This window comes from Haliotis asinina, chromosome 1 (assembly GCF_037392515.1).
Source record: "Haliotis asinina isolate JCU_RB_2024 chromosome 1, JCU_Hal_asi_v2, whole genome shotgun sequence".
Classification (NCBI taxonomy): Eukaryota; Metazoa; Mollusca; class Gastropoda; order Lepetellida; family Haliotidae; genus Haliotis; species Haliotis asinina.
This window is the reverse complement of record NC_090280.1, coordinates 89,308,172-89,322,449: the sequence shown is the minus strand read 5'-3', so window position 1 is coordinate 89,322,449 and position 14,278 is coordinate 89,308,172. Positions and strand designations below refer to the sequence as shown.

The following is a 14,278-nucleotide window of genomic DNA, read 5'->3' as shown; positions in this document are numbered from 1 at the left end:
TCATTCTGATGATGACCTCTAGTGACACAGTCAGTCAAAACATTATCACCCTGTAACATTTTCTCACTGTACCTAAGGTGATGCTGGTATTGTGCATCCCAACATGATGGCAGGTAAGATAACTTGGGTTATTTCCCTTGAATTAGCAGTCTTTCATGTGTATTTTACAATCAACATTATTTAGCACACTGTCAAAACATCATGGTGCAAATACACTGAAGCACTAATTTTGTGTATTAATGTCTATATCTTGAAAAATAAGCAATATCAATATCACATGAGGATGTTCGTAACTAGAAGTCTGGATGTTTAGTCAGTATTGTTAGTTTTATTATAAAAATTATACATGTAAATAATTAAAAACAACATTTTTATCTAGTGTTATGGTCCTGGGAATGCAAACATTGTTTAATAGTCAGTCACAATTACATTAAACACAAATTAAATGCATTAATTAAATTTACACAATCAAGGTTTATCTGTATGCTAAATAATGTTGATTGTATACATGTTGAAAATAGTCAATTCAAGGGAAATCATCGTCAAGTGATCTTACCTGCTGCCATGTTTGGATGCTGAAACCCACATTACCAGCATCACGTTAGGCAGTCTAAGTAAACCTCGTCTCAGTGTATTTCATTACACTACACCACTGAGTCTAACAAAACCTAGAAGGTCGCGTCAGATAACCTTTGAGCAATCAATGACAGTCCAATCAAAGGCGAGATGGTTAAATAGACTTAACCAATCAGACAACGACTACTATTTAGGGATCGGAGGGACTTTCAGGTCACCAACACAGATCTCTCTACAAATAAAAATCAGCATTTAACAGTTATTTGACCTGCAGTATATACGCTTTGGGGTTTCTGTTGACATGGTAACCATTAGTTAATATTTCCGCAAGATAACATCCTTGAATATTGTCAAAAACACTATTTTCAGCGACTGTTTACTCACCGTTGACATGGCAGTACGTACGCCGTGTGCATCACCTGGAAGCGAGCGTATGCTAAATAGCATTCCGAATCGTTCGGGTACGAACCTTTTCGAGATAAAAAGTTCATAAGGTATGTGCGAATGTGCACTTCCGCGATTTGGTAAGCTGTGTTCTGATTGGTCAATCTCAAAGGTTTCCTGACGCGACCTCCCATAAGGTTTTGTTAGACTCAGTGGTGGAGTGTAACAAAAAGTACTGAGGATAAGTTTACTTAGACTGCACGTTAGGTACAGTGATTTGGATGAAAATATTTTTTAACAAGTGGGACTATTGCCATTTTATACATCGCCTTCCCTGATTTCCTTCTATGAACATTTATAATGCAAAATATACAGTTCAGAGTATTTTATGTTACTATGGTTACAAGCATAAGCACTGTAAAAATACATGTCATTAATATGTCATTTTCTTGGCATGCATAGACTGACAACATCTTATCAAAGAAAATCACACATCACACAAGTGTTTGTACAACATTTGACCTTTATGAAGGACAAGCACTGGTTCTCAAAAACAAATCCTTACCAACGTCGTCTTCTTTGACAAGCATTAGTTCTTGAGGACCAATCCTAAGATCTTTATGAAGGAGAAGCACTGGTTCTAGAAGAAGAATCCTTACCCAGGTCTTCATCTCGGACAAGAATTAGTTCTTGAGGACCAATCCTACGATCTTCATTGAAGGACAAGCACTGGTTATCAAAGACCAATCCTTACCCAGGTCTTCATCTCGGACAAGCATTAGTTCTTGAGGACCAATCCTAAGATTATGAAGGACAAGCACAGGTTTTCGAATACCAATCCTTACCAAGGTCTTCATCTTGGACAAGCATTGGTTCTTGAAGACCAATCTCCATGACATCACACAAGTGTTTGTACAATGTTTGTAAACCACAAACATCTGTCATGCAATAAAAAATGAATATCTATCACAGACTTATGGCTGACAGACTAGGAAGGAAACATACAAAAGTGGATCATTTACAATATCACATCTACAGTAACTGAGGATTCAGCAACACTGCCATTTTCTTTCAATATACTCTTTTATTAGGGATTCCCCATATATCAACATGGCGGCCTGTTTCCATGGCACCAGCATCCATTGTTCTCACAGATGTGAATATTTTTGTCACAAAGCCACTTATCTATCACACAAATATGAGGAAACAACTTACAATTTTTTTTCTCTCACATCGCTTAACTACCAAATTTACAAAATGTGAAACATTCTGATTGAACATCATTGATAAGGCACAGGTTGAAAGTAAACATTAGACACTGAAAAGTCATGCTCACTTTAAGGAACTAATGACAAGTTATGGAAAATTATTTAAAAAGCCGATCATTCTAGACTGGTGAGATTGAAAATAAGGCCTAATATTAAGTGAATACTATTCATTTGTTTCATGTGATCCTGAACAAATCATCTCTTTTAAAAATTGAGAAGTTCATGATTATTAATTGCTTTTGGAGTGACTTTAGTTTAAGACCACTTTCAGCAACAAGCATCATGTCTTTGTGGTTTTATTTAACACAGCTGTCAGCAATATTCTAGTTTGTAACATTGGGTCTTGAAAACCAATCCTTACCCAGGTCTTCATCTCGGACAAGCATTAGTTCTTGAAGACCAATCCTTAGATCTTTAAGATTGGACAAGCACTGGTTCTAGAAGACCAATCCTTACCAAGATCTTCAAGAGAGATAATAACTGGTGCTTGAAACCAATTATTTCCCATACGATTATGATGGACAAGCACTTCTGTCCCAGATTTTTCACAAATAGATATCTCCAGGATTTGCTGATTTCAACACAAGTGTTTCTGAATGTGGTCAGAGTTTCCTTAACAGTTTCTAACATAACAAAAACTTGACACAATGAGAATTCAGTGATAACTGTGATTTATCTAATACGCTAAATGTAAAATATACATATTGAAGCAACTTAACAATACCTGTCACAAGTATGGCCTACATGCTCAGTTTTCATACAAAGAAGTTAAAGGAATATCATCAGCTTCTTCTGAAGTTCAGTTATTAGATGTTCAAACAACTGTGCTGGTGTAGAAAGGTTAATTTCATCATTTGCCAAGTGCAATGTGTAGAATCTGTGACATTTGTGTCTGATGTTATGAATACTGACAGAGGTATAAAAGAGCCTGCACACACAGCAATCATTTGAGAATAGAACTCATTGCTGGTGTAACAAGCTGCAACTTTTACCACTGGACTAGATAATCTTCTTGTCAATTTGGTTTATATCTCTTCAATTTTATTATATATTAATTGGGGAAAATTCTTAATGGAAACCTGTGTTCTCTGAAATACATAAAATGCTGAGAACAAATACTCATTTACTGTCACTATCAGTATCCAAAGATTATTTATCATGCATCTTTGAACATAATTTCCAAAATTCTAAACACAATAACTGAGACAAAAATAAAAGAACATCAGAAAATTTAATGATTTAAATGGGTCCTAAATCCATAAAACCTGAAAACATACAGACCAAATGGATAACTGTAATGAGAGACCTTAAATCAGACATTTTATAATCAATCATTTCTCTTTCATAAAAAAACTATTATCATGATACAAAAACACTGAAAATACGCCTACACATTTGTCAGGAAGCCATCAATTTGCAATTCAATAAATAACTGTAAGATAAGCCAGCATCTATGAAACAACAAGGACAAGACAGGATAAGGGCCCTCTTTGAACCATGGGATATGCATCATTTAAAAATCTTTAAAACCATTATGAATGAGTGAGTATTGGTTTAGGCCTCTTTTAGCAACATTCCAGCAATACTACGGTAGAAGACACCAGAAATGGACTCCACATCTACAACAATTGTTGACTGCACACTTTGTACCCATGTGGGGAATTGAACTGGGATCTTTGTCACGATGAGTGAACACTTCAACCACTTGGCAACCCCACTGCCCAAAAGATTTAAACTGTGTTTATAAAATAACAGTTGGAACTCAACAACACTGGACCCATGCTTGAAGGAAAGAAAAGGCTTGATGTAGAGTTTTCAAAGGAGCATTTTGTAAGTACCAACATTTCAAAATGAAAAAATATGACAGAAACTGTTTCCTGACCAGATGTTAAAACTCCAGAACCGATGACAAAAGCATCCTTCGTCATAGTACTGGTTATTCTTAAATTTCTTAAGTTCAGAATCAAATGTTTTAAATTTAAGCTATTTAAGCCTTTGACTTGACAGTTTAAATCTCATACAACAGCAGGAACAATATGTGTAGATAACAGACTTTTGAAACTAATCTTTATGGCAATAACAAGTTTTCCAAAACTTTAAACACTGACACTGGCCAAAAGAGGGTCCAAATTATCCAATCTTGTCACGTATGTGTTACAGTAAAAATCAACAAGCAGTGACTACATGTTTTTCATGACATCAGCTGTAAACAAAAACAATAAACGAACAACAAATGGACGGAATCAAAGTAAAGAGGGAGAAACTATGTAAATGTAAACATATATATAATCTGTATGCAAAACTATGCATACAAAATGTAGAGGATATATACACAATATTTAATACCTGGTTGTTACAAATCTATATCACATGAGAAAATGGACGGATGGCATCGTTTGATTCCCCTCTGAACTCCCTCAACCTCACTCCAGGAAATACTGTCATCAACTGTTGATAGTTGCTATAATATACAGTGGATAGTTGCTATCTGCCACTGATAAGCATTATCTTTTGCAGTGGATAGTCGATATCTACAGCAGATAGTCAATATCACCATTAGTGAACAGTTGATATCAACAGTAGACAGTCAATATCAACACCATGTAGTCACTATCTACAGTGGATAGTTATTACCTACAGTGGATAGTCCATATCAACACAATGTAGTCATTATCTACAGTGGATAGTCAATATCTACTTAGGAAAGTCAATATTAACAGCAGACAGTTGACATCTACAGTGGATAAACATATCAGCTACAGTTGATAATTGATATCAGCAGCCTTTCAATACTTTGTTATAGACTGAAGCATTCAAAAATCATTGGTAATGAAAACACCAATCTTCAAGTTATGCTATCAACTTTCTGGACTGGACTCTAATGCCCAAACAAGTACATGTTCGATACTGGTCCATCTGCTTTCCAGATGACAAGTTTCCACTGTAAATGATGATGATACTTCCCTGACAAATACTTCCAATATTTGTCAATGATCAGGTGTTCATGCATAACAAACAAATAAATAAATAAAAACAGACATTGAACAATATTTGTGGAATACTTCCACACAATCAATTCTTGGTTAAGCCTCTAAGCCATGTCAAAGCCCGTTGAAACAGAAAGACATGCTACACCCCAACAAGACCCCAAACAAGGCATTAATTTCAGGAGATCCTTTGATCCTTAATGTTTTCTGATGAAACATTTTCAGTCTATGGTCAACCTTAATATTCAGGTTTTTAACGTAATGGTTATGACAAGGTCCAGTTAGAATTCACATATCATTTTGGACAGTCTGTGACCTCCATAATCTGAAATGAATATCAGTGTATATATTGGTTTTAACTGTTGGAGTCTGATCTTGAGGTGGGTGGTCGTGGGGTGCGGCGGGATACGGAACTACGTGTGTTGGAGTTGCGAGAGGTCCGACCTGATACGCCGGCACTACTTCTCCCTCTGATCGGCAATGGTGGTTTAGCACTGGTAGGTATCATCCGAGCTGAACTGTGGCCATCCTGGAACAAACATGGCAGCATAGTCAGTGTAAGAGAAACAGCATACACTTATATCATCTGCCACGACCTTGTTTGTCTAAGTGATCTTAGTACAATATTGCTGTCACCAACTCAATACCTTAATACAGTCAATAGATTAGAATTCTTAACAAATATGTATCTCAACACTGACTGATGATATGTTCATTAGCTCCATCTTAACACAGACTAATAATATGCTCACTGACGCCATCTTAAAACAGACTAATACAATTCAATAGAACTTCATCTTAACACAGATCAATAATATGCTCACTGACATCTTTTATACATGGACTTTACTACGCTCAAGGAAACAATCTCAAAAGAGACCAACAATACACTCACTGACAAAATCTTAACACAGACTAATAATATGCTCAATGATGCCGTCTTAACAGAGACTAATAGCATGCTCAGTAACTCAAACGTAGCATAGACTTACGACAATTTACAAACTCCCATAACTTAACACAGACTTATAATCCCATGATCTTCTTAATGTATCGTAATATAGGCTAGATAGTTTTACTAGCAAAACATTTATTAACACAGACTTATGATGTTCAAATGAGTCACAGTACCTAAAGATCATATCAACAGTCAAATCACTAAGAACACTTAGTGGAACAAGGCAGAGACAAGCTAATCCCAATTCAATACATACTGGCATACATGCTCCAGCCATAATGAAATTCCCCAAACATCCAGATGAATACCTGTCCCGTCACAACAGAACCCAAGGTGGTAACACATATCCATGAATATAGAGATATTTACAATTACCGGAAATACCAGGGGTTACACATTCTAACATTTGGTCTAAATTGTCATTTTAAGAAAGCACTGGGTATAAACATCACTACACCAGGGAGAGACTTACAGGACATGTTTAATGTTACCATGGTTACAGCTAGCAATATTACCAATAAATCACAAGAATGACCACAGACTGACACTATCATCTTTGATTGCGACCATCACAACAAACAGACACACAATAAACCATGAATAAAAGGTTGAATATTTACAGGATTTAAAAACAAAGTTTTCCTCGAAACAGTGTTTTTTTTGTGTGTGTAATGTATAAAAGTGTGTCAAATCTTCATCTCAATTTCACAAAACAAAACAAAACACACATGCATGAAGAAAGGTACTTGGACAAGTCTTAGAGTTACTTCCATTCCCACATTAATCTGTTTATTCAAATTCTGAAATGTTTTAGAAAAGAAATGAGAGAAATGTGGATATGAGTAAGTGAGTTACTTTCCAATTTTGAACTGTCAGCGTTTACCTGTCAAATAGGTGTTACCTTTCCCAGATTACAACTACTATTTTGTCACAATCTGGTCAGAGACCCTGATGATAACAATCACCTGTGAAGCAACACTGCCATGTGATTGGAACCTCAATTTGTTATAATACTGTTAAGTTTCTGTTTTGTCAACACCCACTTTGATGAGATGATATCCCATCAAAGGATTTCATACATGATGAGTTCACAGTTAAATGAGTGAGTGAGTTTAGTTTTAAACAGCAATCAGCAAAATTCCAGTTATATGGCGCCTCCTGTAAATAATCAAGTCTGGACTTGACAATAGAGTGATCAACAGCATGAGCATCTATCTATGCAATTGGGATACAAAGAAGGGCCAACTAAGTCAGCAAGTCTGACCACCCCATCTTGTTAGTCACCTAGCTCAAGCTCGAGCTCAATTCTGGATTCAAATCCATGATTATCGGATCCTGTTGTGACCAAAGGGCCAAAACCCACCAACCAATGGGCCACCCCTTCACCTTGACATGAAGTAGTGATGGCAGCATTCACTGGGACTTTAAAAACCACATAGCACCCCTCTAGTGTCATACACGCTTTTCTGATCTTTCCATTTTGCAATATCAAAGAATGGTTAGTTTGAATACATGTGATATTGAGCACCACTTCCTTGTATGTTGCTATAGTAACAGTTGAGGCAGGACCATCTAAAGCAGGATATCGTTAGTTGCACAACCAACCACCATATTATAAAGAATGTTACACTGAACGCTGAAGCTATCAAACAGGCAGATCCAGAAAACAGGATGCACACTATACAATGATAAACAAAAGCACACAAAAGTTGATAAATTTCTGAAAATAAAGGAGACCCTCAATACCAGGAACCCATTCTCAGGATCCATCGGTGCCAGAGTCACACAAACACAAAGCGAACAAGCCATGTTTAGTCAATCCACATTAAAACCTTTTTACAACACACAATGAAACTGCTATGATTTGATTGTATTCAGTTTGCCTCTGATACAATGAAAGATCCAGTCATACGATGATATCGATAGTGATATAAACTGATAGAAACAAGTCAACAATTAAAGTTCCTCTCAGTAACAAAAATATATTACTGTCCCCAAATGCCTAATTATAGAGAACTTCACTGAATGTGTGTCTGTATCAAATACGCAAACACCAAGTCTTTGAATGGCATTTTGAAGTGGTTCACATGAAGAGGAGAGCTTTAATGGATGTCACCTTCCTTTTTATGAGGAACACAACATTTATATAGCCTTACTCTATCTGGCAATAATTAACTGTAAGTACTGGCAGTCATTTGTCATTCGTAAACCACACATCAACACAAGTTAACTGTTACATATGTCATATTTGTGATTTCACTTTCTTAGTAAAGTACAAATTCTAGTACTTTTTTGGTTGAGTCCCATCTGGGATTCGAACCCGCACCCTCAGAGTAAGGCACCTAATCGCCAGCACACAAAGTCAGCCGCCTAGCCCGCTCAGCCACTGCGACTTCGCCTGACTCTGAGGGTGCGGGTTCAAATCCCGAAAAGGACTAGAATTTGTACTTTACTAAGAAAGTGAAATCCCAAATATGACATATGCTGCATTTGATCGCTTTCTAAAAAAAGGTATTGTGTAATCAGAGTTAACTGTTGGTTTCCACTGTTTAACCTACATCTTTGTTGTCTTATTACTTTTGATGTTCTTTGTTATACATATATACTCTCTGCCTCATAGCATTCACCTGTTAAGGGAGTAAGGAAATACTCCAAAACACTGTGTTATACTCCAAAACACTGCATACACTTCAAAACATTGTGTGTACTCCAAAACATTGTGCATACTCCAAAACATCAAAATATAGCGGCTGACATCCATGAAAACTGTCATCCTTGCGTGAAAACTAAGTCAATATGTTTCATACCAAAGGGCATTTCACTGAGATTCTATTTAACATCCACTTTCAATATTCATATAAAAAAAGTTTAAAACTTTCTAGAAAATCTCGAAATTTTAACTTTCATTGATTTGTGTTGATAAATCTGATATCAACCACATTCAGACTGACATTCTCCATTTATGACACATAATTCATTTTCTTAACATGAATTGATAGTATCTACTTTGATTCCTAAAAAGATTTATGCATCTACCTTCTCAAAAATGGATGATTGCTGCTCTTTTGCCAGTTATCATTTGAAATGTGTTTGAAAATTTTACGAACATCGTGTCAATAGACAAAATGTAACACTCTCCAGTACTGGAGTATAAACACATGCTACACATATGCCAGGTTTCCATGACAACTAAATGTGTACACTACCAACAACTATACATGTATACAATGTAGACACATCATGTGCTGTGTGCATCACAAATACACATCTACTTAAGATATCTCTGAATGCAGTAAAATAAAAAGCAATAAAAACAGTGCCATGGCACAATAGCTCACCAGCACACGGAGATAAGAGTTACAAAATTCAAAACACTTTATAAAAGTTGTCAGCATTGAAACTGAAAACAAACATTTAGGCCTGAACAAATAAAAATGCACTCTTAAATCTTCAACATAAAAACAAAAAAGGAGGCTGTTAAAATGCTTTTTCATGTGAAATTAAGATCAAGGTCCAAGGGCAGAGGTCAAGTCAGGGTCAAAATTTACTTCCACTACGAATCATATCATAAATTACATTACAATCTCAACAAAATTGACTCATTAAGTGTTCAAAAATGGTGTTTCAAGGTGACAGGACACCCGTCCTTAAAGATTCAGATGTCTGTGTGACCATCTGGAAATTCACAGGAGTCAGAGAATGAAAATGAAAAACACATTTCAGATTTAATATTTCTTGTAACTGGCATTGAAATTATGACATATAAAATTTAAAAGTGCCATGTATGCCACATACAACAACCTCAGTCAAGTTATTGTGAAACATACAATCAGACGCTGAGGCCGGCAGCTTCCATCCAACCTTCAGCAAATCTGCTGGATTTGTCAGAGGGTCAGGGACTATTCATGAATAACAGCAGTCACTAGGTTTTCAATATGGCTGTTATGCCAGCCATACTGAAAAATGACTATGAACCTAGGGTGTTATTACTGGTTTAGTGAGCAAGCATGTTATGTTATTTTGGTCAAGTGGTTTCTAGAGGAAAGAGTTCCTACAGGATCCTCCATAACTGACATTTGACCAAGGACAAACAAGCCACGGTAAGAATTCACTCGACTTTCAGTCAGGTGACCCCACAACACCTACAATATGTATGTGCAAATATGAAACAATTTCAAACAATGTCTATATAATAAAGAAAACACAAACACGAATATGTGTATTCAGTCAGAAACTACAAAATGATATCAAAATATTAGTAAAGGTATTTTGGTTGCTATGGGTGATTCTATTCATAAAATAAGCTGTGAATGAAACAAAAAACAAATATAAAAATGAAATGAGATTTTCTCTTGAAGACCCAAAAAATGTTATGACATACAGGTTTGATAAATTCTTGAGCAATTATTCAGTGCTGAAATTGATCTTGTAGAATAATGTTTAATGTAACATTTTACATATCTGCAAGATGCATACATGTGCATTGTGTGCACATTATGTGTCTAAACTTCCACAGGTTTTATAGCGTTAGTTTCCAGAGATATCATGCCCCGCGTGAACAGAGATACGACACCAAGCTGTGTCACAATCAAATCAAACTAAACATATCCCCAAATGCTACATTAAGATCAAACTACACCTTGCATGATGTGATCATCCTATCAAAATGGAAGATGCATGATTTCCTGAGCCTGTCAAAATTAATGTCAGTTAATGAAAATGTGGTAAAATGGACTGCCTGTGAATTTTTCACTTTTTTTGTATATACAAAGTATCTTTGCACTATGAAGCTGTATTTATAGGATACAAAGTTGAAAATGGCTGATAAAAAAGGTTGCGTTGGGGCAACTTTCAAAGGTTATATTACGAAAAATTAGATAATTTTGAACAACAACACAGTATTGCAACATAGCTCAGGTGTTGGGAAAGCCAAAATACACGTAAGTGCTTGAACTGTTCCCACTTTGCCAAAACCTACATGATTAGTGGGTAAATTTAAATTCAAGCTCAGGTCTTGGTAACTCTATACTGTTTTGCCTCATGCTTAAGCCTAACCCTGCTGTATAAACTAACTTAATCAAAAGAAAAACATTTTAAAGAGACTTTATTCATTGACATAAGCAGTTTGAAATGGCAGGTGACAAGACGTAATCTGATATATTTAGATATGGTGGTCCTCTTGAACTCTTGATCTATCAATAATTCAAGGATGTTTCAAGGGCAATTCAAGGATGTCTCATGGGCAATTCCAATATAAATTTAAACCAAACTAAATTCATGATTTCCTTGCAACAGCTACAGCATCATTGAAGGGCATGTAGAAATGGAATGTCTAAGAAGTGTACATCCATACATCTTGCTTTTCTTAGATACAGCATAGCCAGCAAAAGTTCCAGTTTTCCAAAGAATTGTCTCCCTTTGACCTACAAAATTATTTCCGTTTGACTTACTGCCTTCCTTCCTAGGTCCCAACTGTACACAGATTTGACTAGCTTACTGCAGACAGATTGACAGTGCATGACAAAAAGACGCTGATGTCACTACACGGAGACCCTCTGTTTGTCTGATGCAGACCAGGTCCGGAAGCTGATATACATGCGATACATAAGGACAAGGCAGTCTCAGCTGCATCAAACACAATACATGAACAGATGCATTGGACAGAAAAAAAGACTTAGCACAAAAGAAAATAAATCTGGTGAATGAGTATTTGTGGTCTGACATAAAATTTTATGTAGAAAACTGTCTTTTCAAGAAACATCTTCATCATGTCTTTTTTGAAGAAACCTTTCCAGTAGTTTTAAGAAAAGGTATTGACATTTCTTTGAACAAAATAACACAGTATATGCCAAATTCAGGATTCCAGATTTAGATCATGATGATCAAAAAGGAAAATGAACACACAACACAAGCCTAATCTGGTAATGTTGATATTAGTGTTTAAACAGGAAAGTGTTTGTAACATTTAAGTTCACAAATTTGCAAACCAAGCAATAAAAACTAGCACTACAATGAAATCATTAAGTTCAACACAGACATAGCAGTTAAAAATCTTGGAGTACTTGGGTTAATAAGTTGCAAGATTTGAACATTTAGCCCCTTTGAAATAACCTGGATGACCACAAACACCATTCTGAAAGTGTGTCTTTTCAAAGCTTTAGAAACAAAAAACTGTGTATTGTATACATGTATGTTCCAAAACAAAAACAATCTGATAATATAGCTACATGTGACATGCACATGCTTATCTTTCAAAAACATGGTTCATGATAAAAAATATTTTTACTACCATACATACTTCTGAAATCTTAGTGAAACGATTTATGCAAAAACAGATTCACTGTTTCATGCATGAAGATCCAGTTCAATCGTCAATGACACAGGTATGTATGTTTGATGCGAGCCAGACGCTGTCGGTCAGACTAACCTAGCTGACCACCAGAAAGATACAGAGAGAGTCTGACATGGTCAGACATGATGCAAGTTTACATGCGAGTCATCAGATAACCTAGCACAGCTTACCACTTTCACCCTCGTCACTCTGGGGACTAAACGGCTGAAAAAACACCACTAGTTAGCTGATCGGAACAATGATGATGAATTATTAGACAAGAAACATTTGATGATACTGTGCTATATTTCTATGAAACTAAACACATGCATTGCACATACTGAGTTGCATCAGACTGGAGACTGCATCACGTTTATGATTCCTGAGATTTTATAACTTTTCAAAATTTGGTTGAGTTTTCCAAGAGAAATCAATAACAGTTTAGAGATAAGGCCACCCAACACATCCTTGATCATATGTACCCATAGCTTCAACAGAACACAAATGCAGTTCATGTTCAAAATCAAGGGTTCATCTTTCAGGATGTTACTATCTCTGATCACTCATATCATCAAACTTTCCATCCTTCATCACTAGATTCTAACAAGCAATAAGGAATACAGCAGCCAGATTGTATCTGAACTCGTAGTAAGCTAAAGCATCTACAGAAATTAGCCTAGTATAGGCAATGACACATTGCATGTTTAGAAAGAAATGATCAAAAAGGGTATCTGTTCATATTATTTCGATAACATTTTTACATCACGTTCATCAATGTTAATATTTTGCTCTCTTTAAACAAAATAGTTGCATGAAAAGTGATATAATTTATCTTCCAAATTTATGTTTTGTATCAACACAGATATTTTGGATACGAACAGTACTAACCTGAGGGACTGATTGAGAGAGTTGTCTCCCTTGAGCTGCAGAGCTGTATCTCCCCGCTGAACGGAAGGCTTGAGGGGGAGGTATCAACGGGCCAACCTGACCCTCTTCTGGAATACTGGACTGCTGCAGTGGGTTGTCTCCCCCTGCCTCAGTGTACTGTGTCTCCTCTTCTTCCATTGGCTGAAGTCTCGGACCAGGCCGTGCTGACCGAACTGGACTGTCCTTCATCATTGCATGACCATTGATGACGACACCTTTACCATCTTCTGTCTCCTCGCTGTACCTGTGGTAACATACATGCATCTCTAATCACCATACCAGTAGGAACCAAGGAACAAGCATGTCTCATTTTGGACGATTGTTTCAGGGTTGAGGCCATAAACAATTTACAGAAATTACTTTTGAGATTTTGAGAGAACACATGCAAGTCTAGACATACAATTAAATATGTGTGACAAAATAGTTTACGTTCACTGAGAACATATCCTAGAATGTGAAACATTCTGATTTGTGTAGATATGCTTGGTTCACATTCATTGTACAGTTCCATGTGATATGATCAAAATGTAAATATATATTGTCGTACATGTTTATTAAAATATGAGAGTTGGTATGGCAGGCTAATGGTTAAAGCATGCATTCATCATGCCAAATACCAAGGTTCTCTTCCCAAATGGATACAATGTGTGAAGCCCATTTCTGGTGTCCCCTGTTGTGATATTGATGGAATATTGCTAAAGGCAGTGTAAACAATATACTCACTTTCTAAATATGTATTCCCTGTCAAGTCTACCAGTTCAGAACAAGAAGGGTACCAAAAAATGTTGGAAGCATATCTCTCGTTGCCATAGTTACCATGGTAATATGTTCAAAAACAAATCACACA

General features: G+C 36.2%; 1 protein-coding gene across 1 annotated transcript in view; it reads right to left on the bottom strand.

Moving 5' to 3' along the window:
• Positions 1-5,489: 5,489 nt before the first annotated feature.
• Positions 5,490-14,278, bottom strand: part of LOC137254761 (espin-like) — a 41,201-nt gene continuing 32,412 nt past the window's right edge. Inside the window, exons 14-15 of the mRNA XM_067792550.1 lie at positions 13,393-13,675; positions 5,490-5,744 (exon numbers count right to left, since the gene is read on the bottom strand). Coding sequence (XP_067648651.1) covers positions 5,571-5,744; positions 13,393-13,675 — 457 coding nt within the window. The 3' untranslated portion in view covers positions 5,490-5,570. The remainder of the gene's footprint in view (positions 5,745-13,392; positions 13,676-14,278) is intronic.